This window comes from Falco punctatus (genome assembly GCF_963210335.1).
Source record: "Falco punctatus genome assembly, chromosome: 9".
In the NCBI taxonomy this organism is placed as follows: domain Eukaryota; kingdom Metazoa; phylum Chordata; class Aves; order Falconiformes; family Falconidae; genus Falco; species Falco punctatus.
In genome coordinates this window covers 23,813,717-23,834,958 of record NC_137589.1, presented here as the reverse complement: position 1 = coordinate 23,834,958, position 21,242 = coordinate 23,813,717, and the positions used below count along the sequence as shown (strand labels likewise).

Sequence of the window (21,242 nt, the reverse complement as noted above, 5' to 3'; positions counted from 1 at the left end):
CGGGCTGGGAGCGGTTACGCTACTGTGCAAAGCCCCCATTAAGAGATTTCGTTTCGTCATTACTCATTGCCTGCAGGATGTGTGCGGACTCCAGGTGTAAAATAAGGGGGAGGGGGTTACCTCGGAGGAGAAACAATTCGCTGTGGCCTGAGAGGGTTGTGCAGACCTGCCCTTACCCCCGCCCCCAGGCAATAACGTTTTTAATTGCGCTCATCTCCTGCAATTAAAAGTGCCCTCTGCCGTCATTCTCCCACCTCCGGTCTGTTACAGGTTTTCGGAACGACGCCCAGCTCCTACAGCGGCTTACTCCCCCCTCGGCGGCTCACGCCCCTCGGCCCCCGCCGCCTCAGGACTCCTGCCAGCCCCGGACCCCTGGCACCCCTCCAGGCTGCGGCCGAGCGGGCCGTGCGGAGATGCCCCGGGGCGCAGCGGGCCGTCCCCGCCGCCGGCGGAGCCCCCGTCCCCGCTGCCCAGCCCCGAGGGCAGGCGGCGCGGAGCAGCGCCCGCCGGGGATGAGGGGGGCTCGCTGCCCGCTGCGGCTGCCGGGCGCCCCGGGGCAGCCCGCGGGGGGGGGGGGGGCACACACACCCGCCCTGTGCCCGCGGCGGGCGGTGGCGCTGGGGCGCAGCGGTCCCCAGCCTCGGTCCCCCGCTCGCGGCAGCCTGTCCCACCTCGCTATCCCGGAACAGGAAAGTCCCGGTTCAGCTTGCCCCCATAAGATCCTGTCTCCCTCCCCCCGCTCCCCTTCCTGCCGCTGGCCCTTGCGAGAGGAGCCGCCGCTGTCGGTGCGGGACGGGGCTGAGCCGCGCGGGGCAGCGCCCAGGCGGCGGGGCATGGGGACGGGGCTCCGGGGGGAGTGCAGCCGGGCGCAGCCCCCAGCCCTGAGCCAGCAGCCCGGTGCCCGGCGGGCAGGGCTGCCTTGAGCCCGCAGGGTTAAGCTCAGATCCTGAAGTTGGTGGTTTTTTTCCTCCCGCCCCCCCCCCCCCCCCCCCCCCGCGTTCTTTCGAAAAGCCCGTAAGGTCTGCAGCGAGAAAGACTGGGGGAGGAGGAAGAATTAAGGAAGGGAAAAGATGGCGAGTTGCAGGAGCAACGTAGAGAAAGCAGCGTTTTTGTGCTGCTTCTTGGTGGCGATGTGGAGCCTGACCTCCTGCGCCCGGCCGGAGGAGGAGGAAGAAGGGCAAGAAGAGCAGCGCTCCTGTCACGGTGCCTTTGATCTCTACTTCGTCCTGGATAAGTAAGTGACAGTCGCATTTAAAAACGCTTATTCACCCTTCAGTGCCTCCTTACAGCAGCAGGGACGTTGTTTCCGCCGTCTCCCCGGGTGCCTTCCACCACTTTCCCTGGTGCCAAACATGATGTGTGGGGCAGGGTCCTTATTTTTGCTCCTCAAAACTTGCACGTTTCCCTAGAGAAGCATTTAGGGGAGCACTGTGTTTTATCCTGGGTTAACTGCACATGCAAACCCTGGAAATCAGGTTGCCTTCAGGTTGTAGCGCATGGTGTATGGGCTGTGAACATTGCATTTGAGGGGGTGTTGGTCAGCGACCCCCACGCTCATGGAGTTTGTTGTCAAGGCTTGGGCTGAGCGCTGACATGTCAGCTGTGGGATTTAGCAGTGCCAGGGATGTGCAGAGCTACCTGAAGTTGAGACTAGACAGCTTGCATGCAGTGGCTGTTTTTTTACAGACTCACTGTAAGGTTTATAAAACTTGTTTCTGCTCAGCTACTTTGGAATTGTCTACCTGTGTTTGTGTTACATCTATTAAAATAGGTTGATACGTTTCTTTAATACTGTGTTAGCTCAGTTTAGGTATGACCAGAGTATATGGTTAAGCTCCCACTTAAAGGTGTGTTGTAGCAAGCAGTAGCAAAGTGAGTGGTAAACTGGTGCACCCATAGGTGCCTTTCAGAAGGCACAAATTTCTGTTTATTCTGGTGTACTGCTCTGGCTTGACAGCCAAGGGTTAAACTCGGGGAGTATATTGTTAGTCTCCCACATATACTCAGTGTGATGTATCTAATACATCCTGGGTTACATATGCAACATGGTATTATGAAAGTCTGAGGCCTTTTCTTCATGAGTATTACCCACGAGCCTGGTATGAAGTCTGCATTGTGCTGCTTCCGTGTTGGGAGAACTGTTCAGTCCATCAGGCCTTCTGCACAGCCTGCATGAGGCAAAAAGCCACCATCACTCAGGAGCCAATATATTCCCATACTCAAGAAGAAGAAAAAAGTATCATTAGGTAGTGATTCTGTTTTTAGAGCGAAAGGCTCTGAAGACCAAAGGCATTTTGCCTTTCTAATATATGCGCTAACATGTGTGATGTGATCATTGTTTTGTTTCCTTTCACTAAGAGCTTGTTCCTGAAATAACCTTTGTGTCTACAAAGAGCTCTGTGGGGGGCTAGTGTTAGTTCTCAAAGTCATTCTCACCAGGCTTTCAAGAAGTGACTGGTACGGTTGTTATGCTTGCTTCTCATATTGAATTCCCTGTGACAACAACTGTTGGTGATTGCAATAGGGTTTTCTCTGTGACATGACATCATTTACAAGGTATTGCTTACCCCTAGCAATCACCGTGCTGTGCCCCTATGCTCCTTTTCACCTGTAGATCACAAAGCACTTTACTGGGGTGATCGTTATCACTCATGTTGTATTTGGGGAAATCAAGGCAGAGAAGGGAGTGATTTGCTCAGTTACTGATAAGTCAAGCAATAGGAAGGTGATTGTGTAAGCAAGTAGTTCTCCAGTATTGTGGACATGAAATCATACGTTTTCTTTTAGCATGCTGCAGGTCTTCTGCCGTGGCTCAGGTGCTATCCACTCAGTACAGCTGTCCACTGCAGAAGTGGTGGAAGTAAAAGTCTGGCACTTCAGTTCCAGTGGGAAAATTCTCTTTGGCTTCAGTGGCAAATTGAGTCTTTGTAACCTTCAAGAGTTACACCAAAGAGATCCTTTTTGGTAAAATGCTTCAGTAAATTCACTTGGGCCCCCAGGTGGTTTTAGAATCCATCCCTGCTTCTACCAAGTTTTTCATTACAGAAAAGAAATATTCATTACAATCCATATGGGTAATATTAGTGCCAGATCTTTGGAGCCATAGGTCCCATGCTGGCTGAGGGTGTATTTAGTCCCAGCTGTATTCTGTGACATCTGGCACAACACAAGGACCTTTATGGAGGCAGGGAGGATTGACTGAATGGATAGTCTGGATTTTGGGACAGTTCACCAGGAAGAAACTAGATAATCCATTAGTGTTGAGAAGGGTCAGGGTGCTTCTGGTAGGGAAAAGGCAGGAAGCCAGTCAGAAGGCTGGTCAAATCTGAAAATGCAATGGATGGAGGGGTTTTTTGTTTTTCTTTTTTTTGTTTAGAATTGGTTCTATGCTGATACGTATCTGGGAAGAATTCTGGCTGTCATTTCTAATGGGAGAATTCCCAGAAAAATCCAGCCCTATATACCACAGAGTGTCCCCACATGGCCTGGGGATTGCCTCCCTTCGTTGGTGCCTTGCCCGTCTGAAGTTAGATACATTCAGTTTTAATTAGCTGTCAAACAAGGGGATTGAAGCATTTGCTCTGTGAAAACTCCAGGCTTTAATCCTGTGACCCTGTAGCACATTCTATAGCTGAACGACAGCCCCTGTTCACCAGCATGGGTGAACAAAAATGACTTTAAATCTGCTTTGCTTTGCTTCCCCATAGAAAGATGTAATATCAGATCAATAGGAGGCAAACTGGAAGAAGATGACAAACCTTTCTCCTTATGCATGTAAGCACCGTGTTACTGCAATGACTTTATTGGGGCATGATTTTTCCTTTTCGTTCTGCCAGGCCAAGTCTGTGGGGATTTAATCCTGCAGGCAACAACCATCAGATGGAAAAGATCATCTGCTGGTGAAGTTATTGGTATAATATATATGCTGCCAATTAGAAAAAGCAGCTTGCTGATTTCTTACAGTTTTTCTCTGCCTGAAGTTGATTGCAGCTCTTTATGTTAACTCCATGGGATAGGCAAGATCAGAGCAGTGGAACTAAGCCTCGGATGCCCAAGAAGCTGATGTGATGAAAGGGAAAACCAACATGTGTGGGAGGAAGACCTGCCACCGTCTTCCTTAGGATTGTCTGACTGCCAGAGCCTTGGGACGTTAGGAGTGCCTTGTCTCTGGGGACGCTTAAACGAGCAAGTCTCTTGAAGCTAGGAGTGGACATTTGCTGGCTGCAGTGGCAGCTGCCTAGAGTCTGCAAGCTTGTGCTGTCTGTATGTCATACGTTACAAGTTATGCATGCTTGAGCTTATTTGGACATGTAATGGAAGACTTTAAAGTATCATACTGAAGCAGCAGAATTTTTTCTGTTTGCAGCTAAGTCACTCCCTCTGCATGAGGTAAGGCAGTTGGCATACCCGTCTCTTCTGTGGCGTGTGGTAAAATAAAGTCATGCGTGGTATCAAAGGTCTCATATTTACCTTTAAACAAGCATAGCTCTTGAGCCCAACATAACTGATAGCTGTGTAGTTCTCAGTTAGTTTGGTTGTCCAGGTGCAGGAAGAACTGGTCTCAATCCCATCCCTAACTGCTGAGGACAGGTCCTCTTAGGGATTTGATTGCTTAACTACCAGGTCTTGTAGTGACATCCTTGTGCTTGAGTATGTAAATAACTCCCTTTCATCCCTGCATTGCTGTTAACATCCAGCTGTTGTTTGCAATCATATTGAAATGCACTTGCACAGTGGAAAGGATGTCTGACCTCTAGTGTTTTCCAATTATAACAGTGCCTGGTAGCATCACTATGATTGTTTATTAGTGCAACAAATAGAAACCTTTTTAAAGTAAGGATGTATAACTGCCATAAATATCTGCTGCTGGCGATGCTTGACATGACAGATCTGAGCTGCAGAACTGTCTGTATTTTATATTTACCAAATACGAAGAAATTTCTTTGATTACTTTTTGACTGTAAGACAGGATGGAAAATGGGGGTGGGGTGGGGTGGAGGCAGAATGTGAAGTAGACAAAAGTATCTTCTCATTTTTCCTGCTGGGATGTTTGCTAAGAAATTGTTTGGATTTTGAGGAAAAATGGGCGGCACAGACCATGGCATTACAAATGGCTTGAGTAAAGCCCTGGCTGGTTTTCTTCCAGAGCAGTGGTTGTAACTCTCTTTCTGGGGAGAAGCTGGTCTAACTACCCGTTTTCCACTCCTCAGCTTCTCCCTGATTTTCTGGGGAGTCCCTCTGCATGGTACCCCTGTCTCTTGAGCCCACAACCATATTGTCTTTCACATCAGTTTTGCTTTGTCTCCTGTGCTCCCAAGAGCATCCCTGTCAACAGCAGCTTTGGTAATTATACTGGTACAACGTGGCCAGCCTCTCACTTGGTAAGTCTCACTCCAGAGGTGTCGCTGGCAGGGAGCTGGTGGGGAAGAGCACAACCTCCGATTAGATGGGAAATTAGCTACCCTGCCCCATGCCCTTCCTGGCTTGGGGTTTTGGGTCTGTGCCTCCCTTTGCAATGTCCCCTTGAAAAGCTAGTTTTGTGGGGGAGGGAGGTGTTGGGAGGGAAATGGGTTGATACTTCCTAATTCACCTCAGGCAAGCCAAAAAGCCATCAGAACATTTCAGGGGTTACTGTTCTAGGCCAGGTCAACTTTTACAATTTTTAAGGCAGCTATAGTGAATTGCTGCTTTTGCATACTATGCTTTTTCACACTGTGCTATATTTTAAAGCAAACAGGGTTTGGTAAACACATTTTCTGCTCCCCTCCCTGGACGATTTCCTTGCCAATGATTTGAATGCATTTAGCACTCATGAATTACAAGGACTAGTGAGAGGAAGTATTTTTGGCCCTGGGCTCTCACTGCAGCCCTCTGCCTCTCTTCCTGCGCCCACATGGTCCCAGCCCGAGCACATTAGGACAGAACTGGACCTGTGGGAGCTTCTCTGTCCTTGCTGTCTCTGTCTGATGATGTTCTGGTTTTATGTAGTGTGTGAGGAGGGGAAGAGTGTGACTAACGTTATCGTGGTTGGAAATCAGACTGCTGGCAAGGATGGGTGCCTGAACACATGTTCTAACATGTCACCCAGCTTAATTGCATTTGAAAATCTTACATTGACTTGTTTAAACCACTGCTGAACTCCCTTTTCTGTAAGCAAGGATATGTACTTACTGCAGCCCGACTTCAGTTCATTGAAAAATGTAGGACCTGATGCAGGTCAGCTGCCTATTGAGATTGAGGAGAGTTCTCACTGAACAAAAGTATCAGCTTTGTTCCTTAAATGGCATTGATTACTATGCATGTATATTTAAAAATTGTGGCTGTGTCTGTCTTCCTCCTCTGCTGACTTTCCTGCTTCCCCATTATAATGTAGCCACATCATCTACATGACACCTCTCACACTCTCAAATTCTACGCATAAGCAATATTCTTTATTGTCCAAACATAATCTGTTGGTATTTTGCCTCTGCATCTTTCTTTGTTGTGGTTATATTGCAGCCAGTGCTGTGATTTTCTTACTGTCAGGTATAATTGCTTGGAATGTTCCAAAGCAAATTTTTATTCAGCTTCAGACATACCTATGTTATTGGAACCAGGTTTTATTTGTTTGTATTTTGTCTGATATTATTCTGCCAGCTTTGCCTTTTGGCAGGAAAAATGTTCAGGAAAACCAGTTCTCCTCCCTTCTGCCCCAAGAAAAAAATTCTTTATAAAACACAAGGCAAAGCTAATGGGTAGTGGTTATTTGACATAAAATGTGTACAGTTAATGAGAAGAAAAAGCCATGGCAGCTTGTCATTTGCAGTCTACTTATGCATGTAACTAAATCTGATTTATTTGGGACTTGGGCCAAGGAAGTAAACCGTAAGATTCCTACTTATCTAGGGTTTTTGTCCGTGTGTGCTCAGTGATTGAGAATTTCTTTACTTTTGTCTGAGCTTGCAGGCCAAAGGCTGGTGTGAATCATGAGTTTGCACGAGGTGTAGGACTGAACCTTTTCGTCTAAAATGTGGAGAGGATGAATTGACCCCTGTCAGTTATTCACAGCTCAAGAGTTGTATCTTCCTGCTCCTGCCTATAATTTGCACCTTGTTATGAGTGTTGCAGAGTGGCTGGGACTGAGTGCCCTGCTTTGCTCTTCATGTTGTGCTGAAAAAGACTGGGATGCTGAGAGTGGGTCTTCCAGCCCTGTTGCTGCTCAGAGCAGCTCTGGAGTTTTACAGGAATATCCAAAGTGGTTGGATGCAGGGTGAGAAAGGCTTCTGAATTTCACTTTTGTTGGCTGCGGGTGTAGCAAGACCTATAGCACCAGGTGGACAGGACTTGTGGATTAGACTGCTTACTGCAGGAGCAAAAGGCAATATTTTGAGATTAATTAATAATGACTTAGAGAAGTCTGTAATGTCATTGCAGACTTTGTCAGTAGTTTTATAGGAGAAAAGCTGTCACTAAAATTAATGGGTTTGGTCATGGAGCCTTTTGGTTTCACGTACTTTGGGTCCTGTGCTTGGGTGCTGGTCTAGGACTAGAATCCATTTTCCAGTCACTTCTCTGCATCTTCCCCTGCCCGTTCCAGCCCTTGTCTTGTCCATTAATGTTGCAAGTATTCTGAAGCAAAGGCTGTCTCAGAATGGTTGTCTCCGCCAGTGTTTCTAGTGCCTCTGGAGCAGATAATATAAACTAGTTCTTTGCTTGGATGAATCGCCCAGTCAAGGTCCCTTCCATGCTTGCAAGAAGCATTGTTTGGGAGGGGAGGATTCTTGTCACTTTGAATGCTCTGCGGGCGCAGAAGGGAGCAGAGGCGTGGATGAACACACACATGTACACGTCTGAAACCACAACAAACTAGATGCCCCAGGGTTTGCTTTTATTGCAGAGCTGTTATTAACTATGTGCAAGAATTCTGTTGTCTACAACGTGGTTGCGGCCGCAAAGAGCCCTCCAAATAACAGCAAAGTGCTGCTTCTCTGAGCAGCATCTTGTATACAGGGCCACCATTAGCTCCAGGGGACAGAGACTTGCAGGGACCTGCAAACTGAGAGGGTGTTGTACTCCCCTGATACCATGCTCAGACTGAACCCAGCCTCAGTAATAGGGGTCTATTTCTTGCTCCAGTATTCCTGGAATTGCTGCCTTCAGTGAATCTGTAACAGAGGCAAATGTGCGTGGGTGGTACAACAGGACAAGGAGCAGCTCTGTACCTTCAAGGGATTTTACTGTCTCACTTTAAGCAGGGAGAAAAGGCTTTGGGTCCTGTTGCCTTCTCTCTGCGTACATGTGGTAATAAAAATATTTGCTGTTTGGGTAGTGCTGGGGTTTTAACTTTCACTGCTAAGCTGCCAGTCTGATGTGTGTTGCACTAGGTTGATCTGTGTCAGCTCCTGGCAGCTTGGCACAGCTGACCCTCCTGGGTTGTGCCTGCTGCAGTAACTGAGCCGAGAGCAGCACCCGTGTGCCAGAGTTGTGCTGCTGGATTTCTCTGGGCTCCAGCTTCTACTGCCTCTGGGAGCCCATTAGGAAAGAAGAGGAGATTTCCAGCTCATCTTGCACTTTGTCTTCACAAACAGCAGTGAAATACCTCGGATAGGGGTAGCATTGTGGTTTAACCCCAGCTGGCAACTCAGTACCACCAGCCACTCACTCCCTACCCCCTCTGCCCTGTGGTGGGATGGGGAGGAGGAAAAACATGAAAATCAGGGGTTGAGATAAGAACAATTTAGTAATTGAATTTAAATGAACTATAATAATAATGGTAATGAAAAGGAGAGAGAGGCAAAGAGGAATAAAATCCAAAAGGAGAAGGAAGAAGTAGTGATGCAAATACAACTGCTCACAACCCACTGACCGATGCCCGGCCCATTTATGTTAAGTGTAATGTCCCATGGTATGGAATATCCCTTTGGGCAGTTCAGGCCAGCTGTCCTGGCTGCGTCCCCTCCCCGTTTCCCTTGTCCCTCCAGACTTCTTGCTGGCAGGGCCTGAGAAACTGAGAAGTCCTTCACTTAGTATGAAACTACCTATCACGAACCAAACCCATCAGCGTGTTATCAACATTATTCTCCTGCTAAACCCAAAACACAGTACTGCACCAGCTACTAGGAAGCAAATTAACTCTATCCTGGCTAAAGGCACAACAAGTAGGCATGAGACTGACATGCTTACTGTTTTCATACTGACATAGAGCTCTGCTAAGTTAGGAGGAGTCACTCCAAAGCAAGCAGGAGCAGAACCAAGCCTTGCAATCGCATCACTTCCTTTCACCACCAGAAATACTCACTGACCTCCTCTTTTCCCCTCCCATCAAGCAGTAGCAATGTGAAATTCAGGAAAACAGCAGCAGTAGGAGCTGCAGCAGCAGCAGCTGCTCCTCTGAGTGAGTGCCGATGAGGGAGAACATTCCTTCCTGTGTTGTGGTTTGCTAACTCTTCTCTTTGTCCCATGTGTAAAGGGAGCGCAGCTCACAGACCAGGGAATAGCTGCTTTGGGTATTTTTCCACTTCTCTTGGGCCTAATTCTGATCCTAATTGCATAGGTATGAACGTGGGGAAATTCTGCTACTCCTCTGGATGCGCTCCAGGTTCACCCCAGTGGAACCGGTAGCAGAAGGAGACCCCGAAATACTTTCTGTGGTGCTCTGGCAGCCCGCAGCAGCTGTGTATTGCTTTGCATTTTCCTTCACCATGAGAATTAGGTAATCTCCAGGGGCTGAAACCTCACCGTGAAAGGTGCACGAACAGCTTGTGGCTGTGGGTCACTATCCGCAGAGGTCTTCAGCTTGTGGGCTTGGTACTTTGTGGGGAACATCAGGCTCGCTGGGCTTCTTCAGCAGGGAGAGAGAGGTGCCCAGGGCTTGGCTGGGTGGCAGTGGCCATTTGATTGATGTGAGGAGTTGGACCAGGCAGCTGATGGCTGAAAGCAGGGAAACTCTAAGGTGTGAGCCAGCAAGATGCGTCTGGCTGTAATATAGTCTCCCTCTGCAGACAGGCACAGCACTGGCTTGGTGGATCTACTGGTACAAACCTGCACAGCAGGATACATAGGATTCGCTGGCTGCATCTCTTCCCCGAGGCTTCTCCTACTTGTTGGTGAGGGTGGATGAGCGAGTTGCATGCCCAGTGCTGCTTCTGCACAGCGCTGATCTTTTCCATGCTCTATTTATTCTTTCCTCATTGTTCAGAAGTCTTCACAGTTCCTCTGAAATCTTACAGGAGTGTATCATTTTGTGGCCAGACAGGCCAGGCAAGGAGTCTGTCTGTGGTTGTCTACTGACAGCACTTTGGGACAACACGGAGCTCTGTCTAAGGCTCCTGTCAGCTCAGGTACACCGATTAGCAGGAGTTTGGTTTTAGTTACTGTAAGGTGCTAAGGGAAACAACAAAAGCACCAAAACTGCTGTAAAAATCATGCTGTGTGGACATCCAAGAATGATGTGTGGTGTAGAGCATCACTGAAAGACCCCAGGCTTTCTCTGGGTTCTGTAACTGTGGGGTTAAAAATTAATATGGCTTTCAAGCATTGGCCATGGTCAGAAAGGAGCTTAGAGCCTCCCACTTGCCATGGGAAACCAAGGCAAGAACCTCTTAGTCTGATCCAGCCGTTAAGGGCAGCAAGTTAGTTCATGCTGTCAGTGGTTCTGCAGTGTGAAAAGATCGATCCCAAAGGCAGTGAAATGCTTCTGTATTTTCAGTAGTGGTGGGCAGCTTCTGTTTCAGCGTTGGGAGTAATATTTCACAGCCTTTAGCAACTTGGTACATAGTTTAGCAAACATTTTTATTGTTGTAACTTTTTGTTTAATCTGCCATTAAAACTGCCATTGCTGGTGGTGTGGGTCAGGCCTCTGGGGCAACAGATGAAACTATCAGGACAAACTCCAGAAGCCTCTAAAACATACCTACCTACATTCATATATATATATCAAACAGCAAATAAAAATATTTTACAAACAGGGATTTTTAGAGGCAAACTTGGGTGGGAGGGAGGGGAAATCAGGTTCTTCTATAGCCCAGGCCACCCCTACGGGTTTGCATGAGGGGCTTGACATGACTGGCATTGGTGGCATTTGGGCGTCATTTGCAGTGGGAAATGACACACCTGGGCTTGGAGGAGTGTGGTGGGGGAAGTGATTAGGTGCTGACCACTTCACTGGTACTCTTTAAATGGGATTTTGAAACAGTAATATTTTCTTGCTAGTATTTCTGTCTGGCTTTGACACTTCTTGGCTGATATATCAGGACACTTTAACACTCCTCAGCTGATAAGCGACATGTGGGTGCAGAACTCCTGTTAGGGAAGAAGAACACCCACTGCCATGCTGAAGTACCTCTGCTCAGTGGGATTGTAGCTCGGTGGTGTAGAGCCAGGCACTCTGAGAATGCAGTATGCTTCCTGTGAGGATTAGCTGATGACACAGAGAGACCTCCCTAGTTTTTCAGAGGTGAGCATCTATAGATGCCTACAACCAATTCCTAGTGTCACTGGCAGTAGCTGTTCCAAGAAGGGGTATCTCATTGCAGTCAGAGTGCGTGGAAGTGCACAGTATTAAGTAAGGTTATCTGTGCAGTTTCACTTGAAAAGTCTTCATGTTTTTCAGCCATTAGTGGCTTATGATTTTCTTGAATTTTCGGTGTCTAAAAGGAAGGGTGGGGGGGTAATTAAGAAGGTACTGGAGAGGATGGTTTGTTACTGTTATAAAGAAAATTCACTGCTGCTTTCTTTTCTGGATTGCATCAGTGCCTCTGCAGCTGGCAACAGAAATGTGATGCTGCATCCAGCATAGATCGGTCTTTGCCAAGTAAGTAACTGTGGCTATTTGGTGTAGGGAAGTGGCTCCGCTGGAAGTTGCAGGAATTGGATTTAAGTGGGATGGCAAGCTCAGAATGAAACTGAAAGCATCAACTCTGGCAAGGGGGGGGAAGAATTAAATAAAAATAACATTGGGAACTGTAAATGCATAGATTTGAGGAAAATCTCTTTGAGTTCATCATGTTTGGAGATTTAGTCTGGGACTTCCAGAAAAATCCTGGAGAATACAGGTGTTGAGCTGCCTCAGATTCCTTTTGGAAAAGCAGTTGTTAAAGTACATACTTTGCATCAGTATGAATTATTTTTTAATTACGAGAAAAGGGCTTATTTGCTAATAGTGCCGTCACCTTTCATTGGTTGCTGTTCATGAATATGTAAGTGTATTGTTGCGCAGCACATATAAATCAGTGAGTGCAGAGGTTCTAGAGCCTTGGTTTGAGCAGCCCCCAGTGTGTTTTTGCCCTCCCTCAGTGCCTGGCAATTTCTGCATTCTTTGATCACCAGGTTTTTCTGCAAATGAATCGCCATTTCTCCAGAAGAGCAGCATGAAAACACAGGGTTACATAAGCAAGCTTATTCTAGCTTGTTTACTTCAGGGGTCTCCTTTTGGTTCTTGTTCCTTTATCTTTGCTCTTCTCCTCCACTCCGCCAGCACTGCTGGCAGGGCAGGCAGTGCCATGTTATATTGCATACATGGGCTTCTGTATGCTGATCTGTACCTGACCTACATGGGCACGAGCAACTGACGTAAGGTTGCTTGGAAAGCCTGTAGTAGAACTGAGAATTGTGATACAGGATCATTTTCTCACTTATTTTTTTTATATGTTTACACAGAAAAATGTCTTGGCAGCAGTTAGAAGGAACCTACTGTTTTACTAGTAGTTAAATTTCTGAAATTTTTTAGTTCTCTAAGCCCCTGCAATACTTCTGGATGTGCTGTTGCTTTTTTGGCCCAAGGCGCCCAATGTGTGAGTTTGCCTAGCAAGGAAAGCAATTGAACTGTTCTTTCTTAAACACCACAGTCCTACGCAGGGCTTTTAAAGCCATTGATTTCTCATGCTTCGTAGCCTTTTTAATGGCTTGAGAGTGTATGGCATAGATCCATATGGTAGAAACCACCTGTCATTTACAATTGAGCTGCTGTGTGGAAGGCTCTGAGTCCCACCAGACTGTGGGGGTCCCTGAGGATGTAAGACTAAGCAGAAAAAAGCCAGGGAGTGCCAGTAATGCAGTTTCATACATGGTAAATGGCAGCATGAATGTCTAAGTTTGTGCACGTTACCAAGTTGCTCAAGTTTTCACAAGAAATTTGTAACACAGCCCGGGAGTGACTTCCAGAATGCTAATCCAGCAAATCAGCTACCAGTACTGCCTTTCCCTGCTGAATTACTTGAAAAGCTTTCTCTTTTGAAACAAACAGTAATTCATGGAAACATTCTCCTACGCATTCTGGGAGGAATAGCTCAGTCAAGACTTTCTGCTTTCTGTGTGGCTGCGAGGGCAAAGCTGTGCTCTAGGAAAGTAATCTGCTAGCAGATGGTTTAGTGAATTCAGAATTAACCTAGAAGAAAATATTTCTATTTTATGTTACAAAAGGAACAAAAGCAGATGGAAGAGTTACCAAATTTATTTCCAAATTGTATGGTAAATCATTTCAGACCTATTTCTACTTCCCTTTGAGTCAGTGGGTTTTGTCATGGATGGTTCCTGTTACAGCTTCCAACACAACCGCTGTAGAAGAGCTGGCTGCCCCATTGTCAGAGACCTTTATGTAATTTTTGTTCCTGACCGCCTTTGGAGTAGCCCAGGCATAAAATTCAGAGTGGAACAAGAAATTTCACTGTGAAATAAGTTTAATATAATCAATTATGTTTTGTACACAGGTCTGGAAGTGTCAGAAATCATTGGACTGAAATTTACTCTTTTGTGGAAAGCCTAGCTGAGAAGTTCATAAGGTAAAGCTTTCAATTGCTATATATAAAATTTATATTTTCATTCACTGCTTCTTAGCAAATGAAAATGTGCTGAAGTAATGTGTGTCTATGACGTGGATCTGGTTTTTTCTTCTGTTTCAGTCCAATGTTGCGAATGTCTTTCATCGTTTTTTCTTCACGAGGCACTACAGTCATGAAACTAACAGAAAACAGGCAAGTACTCCCCACAGCTTTCATCCAGAAATATCCTCCATCCCTCCTCTCAAGAAGCAAATGGCCCCAAAGCCAGAATTTGGAGGTCTGTCTCTGTCTTCAGTGGGGCACCAGCTGAAATCCTTTCCACCATTCCCAACTGGAAGAGGGCTTAGAAAGAAGGCCTTTGGGATTCCCATTACCATTATTTTTCCAGCCTTACAAAACAAAGGCTGCACTGGGCTGCCTGTTCTTTATAGCAGTATTTTGGGGAGAAACTGTTTGCTGTCATGGATTCACATCCCCATACTAGCTGTCCCCAGTTACCCACATAAGAGCAGTTTTTGTGTAAGACTTCTCAGACTCTGAGCTGATGAGCAAAAGACTGTATGAAGTCCTATAGTGCCCTTCGAAGTGACCCAGATCCCTGAGCTTTCCGCCAGCCGTGGGCTGTGCCCGCTGCTGGAGTGCTACCTTGCCAGGCTAGCGTACCCCTCTCCTGGGCTGCCTTTGGGCAGCACCTGGCCCGGAGGTCGTTTTCAAAGCCAGGCAACAGTCTTCTTGAGAGAAAGAGAGTCTGACCCTGGAGAAAAATTGTTGTTGCCACCTTCACAACCAAATCCTCTTTTTTTAAAATAAAAAAAAAACAACAAAACCAACAACATCATACAACCCCCACCGCCCCACACCCCAAAAAAAACCCCAAAACCAACCAACCAACCAAAAAAACCCAAGTAATTTTAAATTTAATTTGCCTGATGCACACAAATCCTTGTCTTGAAGGCGTAACTAAGTATTTTCTTTCAGCTTAAAGCCCTTGCTTTTGCTGCTGCTTGTCTGTGTGAGAGGGCCTAGGTAGTACAGTGCGCCACGTAAATAAAGGGGGCTCTGGAGCAAGCTTGGAAAAGAGCAGCAGTCCCTCTGGTTTGTACACCGGGGCCTTGCCCACAGCCAGAAACCTCACCAGGGTCTTGCATTTCTGCTGGCTCCACTGGGTTTTGGCTCAGGTCTCTGCCTTGTACCTTGGCAACAGAGCTCAAACTTGCTCACTTCTCCTGGGTCAGCTTGCTCTTTGCCAGGCAGAAAGTAGCCAGGAACCCTGTGGCGATGTGTTAATTGTGGCATTAGAATGTTCTCTCTCCAAAATTCCTGTTCTGTGCCATCAGGTGTGCCTTTCCAGCTCATTTTGCACTTTGAGAGGGTAAGAATGTGCTTTTGCCCTAAGGACATCGCCAATCCCGGCTCCTGGTTTTACCTTCATCCCACAGACTCCTGTTTCCTCTGTAACTGGGGTTGTGCTGCCTCAAATACCCAGTTGCAAAATGGAGCTTAGAGAGGCTCTTACTATCCTTTTATAGAGAAGGATGTCCCACGGCATCTGGGGCTGATGCTTGCGCTGCCTACATCTCGTCTGTTGAATATTTGTGCCTTGTTTGTGTTTCATTAATATAACAAATACTTTGCCAAGAATCAGGGTCTTCTAGTGATCAGCGATCAGTTAAATTTCCCTGAGCAATCCTCTTGGTTAACAGGTATTGTGCAGTAAGAAGCTATGCAGCAGGGGTCATGGTATAAACGTCCCCCTCTCACCAGGCAGCAATCTGTGACTCAGGAAGGTTGATAAGTCCTTGGTCTAGGGTAGGAAATTCTCATAATTCCCATGCTGTTCTCTTATCTTTTGGCCTCTGTCTTTGTAATGGAAAAGTCCTAATCCCACTGTCCTGATAACTGATAGAATACAGACTTTTAATTTGTCACACTTTCATGACAGGGTCATAAGCTTTTAAACTCTCATTCCATCTGCAGTTTGTCAGAGTTTGATATCTGGCATTTGCTTTAATTCAATCTTATTCCGACTGATGGTATACTGGAATGAGGAAGCACAGACAGAATTGCACCCTTAAAACATGTTAATCCCAACACTGTATCATGTATCTGGTTTTGTGCTCCCATGGGTGTTTGGCTGAAAAATTGGGGTGTTTGAAAAATCTTGGCGTTACCAGTGTTTTAGCTGATGTGTATGTACTCTTGTGTATGCAGAATGTGTTGACAGGGTGCTGTGGTACAGGAATATCTCAACAAAAGAAAAAAAAGAACTTTTATTAAAATTTTCTCTTTTTTTTTTTTTTTTTTTTTAAATAATCCAAAGGGAAGCCATAAGACGAGGGCTCGACATTCTTCAGTATGAAGTGCCTGGAGGAGACACGTTCATGCATGAAGGATTTAAAAGGGTACACATCACAGTACCTCCGTTCTTTGATTTATACATACAAACTTTGCTTTGCTGGCTGCCAGTGTACTTAAGAGCTAACAATGTTCTACACTTCGTTGCAGGCAAATGAACAGATCTACCATGAAACCTATGGAGGTATGTGTTGTATGTCACTTATGTTATATGTCTGCATTGAAAAGACAGATGATAGTTCTTTATATGACCTGCAGTAAACCCACTGAAAGAAGTGTTGGAGAAGAAACTGGTGTTACACAATCGCTACATTCCATTTTGACTACAGCCCTACTTTTAAATGCATGATTCATGATTTATTAAGACCAGAGGAGACCAGTATGATCACGGATCTGACCCAGTGGAGAATACAGACCAAAACATTACAGCCAGAACTGCCTGTCCTGCGCCCAGGGGACAGGAATACCCAGATTTTCCTGCACCCTTCTCTCCTGTTGCACTTGGCCCTGTCTTCCTTGTGTGCCCAAGTCCTTGTTCCCATCAGTATAGGAATGAATGCAGCCAGCTGAGGTTTTTGCATCAGTGTGAATGATTTGGGATCAGATTCTGAGTTCCTAAAATGTAACTTTTCACTAAATTTCAAGAGGGAAATGTATTTGTGGTTTTGGTCAGTGCCAAAAGAAGGCCTAATTAGTTAAACTGAACACTTCTTGCCTGGTTTGTGCCTTGTCTATGAGGTTGTTCTCATTTGTGGGCTGCTGGTCTCTTTGGAAGGTGGAGAAACGACTCAATGCCTTTTTAATAAAATGGGCTGTGAGTGTAGAGTCTTCAACAGCAGCTCAGCATGGCTTCTCAGGCACTTCTGCCAGTGAAGTCAGCAGTCCTGAAGAGTCCAGCTGAGAACTATTTTACCTCATTACAACATATGGCTAAGAACTAATCAAGTATTCTGTAAGTTGATTAGGAAGGAAAAAGGAGTAGATGAGATCTGGATTTAGAAGTTAAAGTATCAGGGAAGAAACAAATGTTCAAAAGAAAACAAAGTAAGATCTCCCATTTTTTAGTCTTTCAAACACGCTGGGAAAAAATAAAAGAGGAATAAGGGAATCCAAGTAATTCCCTCCCCCCCCACCCCCCAAGTTGCAGGTCATTTTTTTTTTTTTAAGATTTATGTCTGTGTCTGACATGACATGGGAAGGCCTGCATGGCATAAGAAACCTGTCAGAACTAATCAGTCTTTAATTTCAGACAGTATGGGGGAAGACACTTGAAATTGTAACAGATTATTTTGAAAAAATAACAATAGTTCCCGGAAAGTAACATGTATGTTTATTACTTTGCTTAGGAACTGGATGCAGAATGGTTGGTTGAGCTGTAGTTCGCATGTTAATTTGGTTTAATTTTGTTAACATGTTGGATTTTTCTAGGTAGTATTGTACTGTGTACCGCATTACATATATAGCTATCCAAAGTCTGTGTGGCCTTTTCACTTAAGGTTAGGTGGGGTATGAAATGTCTTATCACAAGACACGAATTTTCTCCGGTGGACCTGATCTTAAGGTTTTTCACACACTCAATTCCTGTGAATTTCAGCGACAGCTGTTGCTGGAGAAGTGTAGGACTGAACCTCTTACAGAGGCACATCTTGTGCCATGTTCAATGGGGCTGCTCTTTCAAAGTCCACTGCAGGGGACTTCTTTTGCAGGGGGAGGTGGGATGGCAGTAAAGCTCCTTTCGCAGAGGTATCTCTTGCTACAACCGCTTGGCAAGGTTTGTGTAGAGGCAAGTTTGTTAAGAGAAGAGAGGAAACTTCCTCTTCTCTGTAGATCCATTTTGCCACTTCTCCACGTGAAAAGGCCAGGTGTAATCTTGGGATGTGCTATATTTTATGCCGAACAGAAAAGTTTGTGCATAGACCTTGTGAGAGCAGCACTCCCTCTTCAGTGGTGCTTGTGACGCGAAGGTGCGCAAGTTTTGGCTTATGCAGCAAGTTTTTATGCTGGTATACCTGCAATAAAGTCCCTACAAATCAGATGAGAGTCTGGCCTTACAGTTTTGTGATTATTTGTCAGCAAAAAAGGAATGCTTCACTTAAAACTTGCTTTTCGTTGCTGAATCTTGTGTCATATGTATGCAATCTCTTAACTGTCCTCCATGTAGGAGTTCGGACCGCTAGTGTGATTATTGCTCTGACGGATGGAGAATTGCAAGACGTTCAGTTTTATTATGCAGAACAAGAAGTAAGTCACCTTCACGTTTACCCAAACTAGCTTATGTCAAACCTGTAGGCATTTGCTGCTGGCTCACTGATTATATGGCCTTGCACTTAATGGCAATTATTTTTATTTTAGGCCAACAGAGCCAGAAGCTTTGGAGCTATTGTTTATTGTGTTGGAGTAAAAGATTTCAATGAAACTCAGGTAACTTGCTTGCTTTCTTCTTGTTTTTTTCTGTTACACTGCTGCACAAGTAGCAGCGTCAGATAAAAGCATTTATTTAATTACTTGAGACATAAATCATTTCATGTCAGTATGATGTCTTTTAGCAAGTATGAAAGGGCACAGTTTTGTTCACTGTAATTTTGTTTTCCTCATGATTTATGATTGTCTTTCTTTGCAGCTGTCAACAATTGCTGACAGCATCGATCATGTTTTTCCAGTTACGGGAGGCTTTTATGCCCTCAGAGGAACCATTGATTCAGTAAGTTGGGTATTCTGAATCACAGAAGAGGGCACCCTTTCCTGTATTAATAAAGCATAGATAAAAATTATTACCAAAAATGCCATTATCTAAATCTTCTAGATTCTCAAGAAATCTTGCATTGAGATCCTAGCGGCTGAACCATCGAGTGTTTGTGCAGGAGGTAAGTTGCCACGAGAACAGTGTGATAAGGCAAATGAGTGGCACTGATGAAATGTCAGTACCTACCTAAGGTGGTGTCGGAGCTGAAGCCTGTGGGTGTGTTAGCGCATCCCCTCAGGCCATGGCTAAAGCCCTGTGTGTTCCTTCTCAGCTTGAGTAAAAAAAAATGTGCCAGTAAACGTGTAGGTGCAGTGACTGAGTACCAGCTTGGAGAGTTGGCTGAGGTAGTGTTCAGGGAACTGGCGTTACCACTTCTTTTTAAATATCCGAGACAAAGAGATGACAAAAGCGATGTAAAGCCAGATGCCAGGGGTGTTTCAAGGTCTAAAAGTGACTTCTCACAAATTTCTGGAAGACTGCATTCCTGGGATCTGCTAGGGCTCATCAGCAGTTAGAACAAGATTTTGCAAAACATTCACAGAAATTTCAGGTTTACTGACCCAGGTGTAATTGACTGCATAGGCCGAGATAGCTGATGTGTTTTTCCAAAGTACTAGCGTTTTACTTTTTTGCAATGAAAGGACAGTTGGTGTATATGGTAAACGTGAAGAATCCCCAGAGGAGCTGTTGATAATTTCATGCCTTTCATGTCTATTATATTAACATGGATTTGTTCTGGTTTACGTTAGCAATTCACTTGCTGTGTTTTTGTCTGTTTAAGAGGCTATTGCAGCAGAGTAAGAGTGACACCGTAAGTTTGCTGGAAGGTAGAGTTTAAAGCGTGGTTATTTAGATCTGATGTTACTGTCTTGTGTTTGTTTCCCTAGACACTGTAAAAATGAGCACACAAAAATGAAATAGCAATGATGCATGAAAGCTGACCTTGAAAACAGATAAAAATAGGAAACTCAGCAAAAATAAATATCACAGAGAAGAGAAATTGTTCACCCTTCATTTCCACATGTCGATCACAATATGATCTTGCCCTGAGTATTTCAATTTAAGATGAAATATCCTTGTATCTTTTGAACTATTCTTAAATATATAATTGTGAGTGAGACATTTGTGATAAAATCTAGTCTATGGAAAAAATAAAAAAGGAATTATTTTGCTTTTAAAAATCTCATTGTGGAGTTGATCAGAAACAATTTTAAAGCTTTGACATTTCAAAGCTTTTAATTTCATAGTGATAAATTCTTTCTTTTTTTGCTTGTTTATTGTATACCAGGCACACTTTTTTGCAACAGCTTATTGCAAGCTTTCCTGTTCAACAAAAATTGCTTTTAGCTACATGAAAATATGAGTTTCCAATAGGAGGGATTTCAGTAGTATCCTTGTAATTGTCTGGAACAGTGTTTAGAATGTTGAAAGGCTGAATTTGAAATCGTTGTTTTGGTTTAAAAGAATATTTTTAATAAGTATTTGAGAAAATAAATTTTCAAGAAAAATTTGCTTTTCTAAAATGGTATATTTTAGCAAAAAGAGTAAACTTTCTTTCTTCAAAGGGAATCAGTCTTATTCCTGATTCATGAGTTCAAACCACTTTATTTTTTGCCAAGCTTATTAACTAGTTCATCACAGACGTGATTAAAAATACACAAGTGCACTTAAAAATAGTTTGTCCTTCTTAAAAAAATATAAATATATATATGTTGCATTACTTGCATCTGTAGAAGTTTTTCATTGTCTTTGTGGTTTTCAAATAAAACCAATGTAAATCGAGCCGAGCAAGTTTCTGTGCATTGCTGCTGATTCAGCAAAATACCAGCACTTGTTTCACTAAAATTCTGAGGTGTGTTCTGTCCATTCTGTTGACAAAGCCATCCAGCAAAGGTTGGCACACGGCAAAGTGGGGTGGTGATCACCAAGGCATGAAAACATGGATCTGGCATGCATGAAGGTTTGTTTATAGCAGCAGGGAGCTTGAAAATAGGAGGAAGCCAAACCTGCAGATCCAAATGGTGCATGCTGTTGTGTTAAATGGTCTTTACAGGCCTGTGGTAGCTTTTAGTGTGAATGTAGTCCTGCAAGCCTTAGCTGAAGCGAACTTCTGCAAGAGGTTTTACAACATGAGGCTGCAAATATTTACTCTTGTGCTTGGCTTCATTATCCTGTTTTATTCCGCTTCAGTGTAGCCAGCGGCTCATCTTTATAGCTGTGTGCACCACCATCTCCTGGAAGCAATCTCCTGGGATTGAAAAGCTTTTTTCATGGTAGTGTGAATCCAGATCCTGAATCCAGTTCACTGGGCAGGCAGATACGGTTCTACTCTATAAGTACTTTATCTGGACTTTAATGTAAAAAATACCGATGCCTATGAAGTAATC

General features: G+C 44.7%; 1 protein-coding gene across 1 annotated transcript in view; it reads left to right on the top strand.

Annotated features, from left to right (window-relative positions):
• The first annotated feature begins 825 nt into the window (after nt 1-825).
• ANTXRL (ANTXR like) overlaps nt 826-21,242 on the top strand; it is a 59,253-nt gene continuing 38,836 nt past the window's right edge. The window contains exons 1-9 of the mRNA XM_080401652.1: nt 826-1,234; nt 13,686-13,757; nt 13,878-13,949; nt 16,078-16,159; nt 16,263-16,296; nt 18,274-18,353; nt 18,465-18,533; nt 18,733-18,813; nt 18,916-18,976. Coding sequence (XP_080257778.1) covers nt 1,071-1,234; nt 13,686-13,757; nt 13,878-13,949; nt 16,078-16,159; nt 16,263-16,296; nt 18,274-18,353; nt 18,465-18,533; nt 18,733-18,813; nt 18,916-18,976 — 715 coding nt within the window. The 5' untranslated portion in view covers nt 826-1,070. The remainder of the gene's footprint in view (nt 1,235-13,685; nt 13,758-13,877; nt 13,950-16,077; nt 16,160-16,262; nt 16,297-18,273; nt 18,354-18,464; nt 18,534-18,732; nt 18,814-18,915; nt 18,977-21,242) is intronic.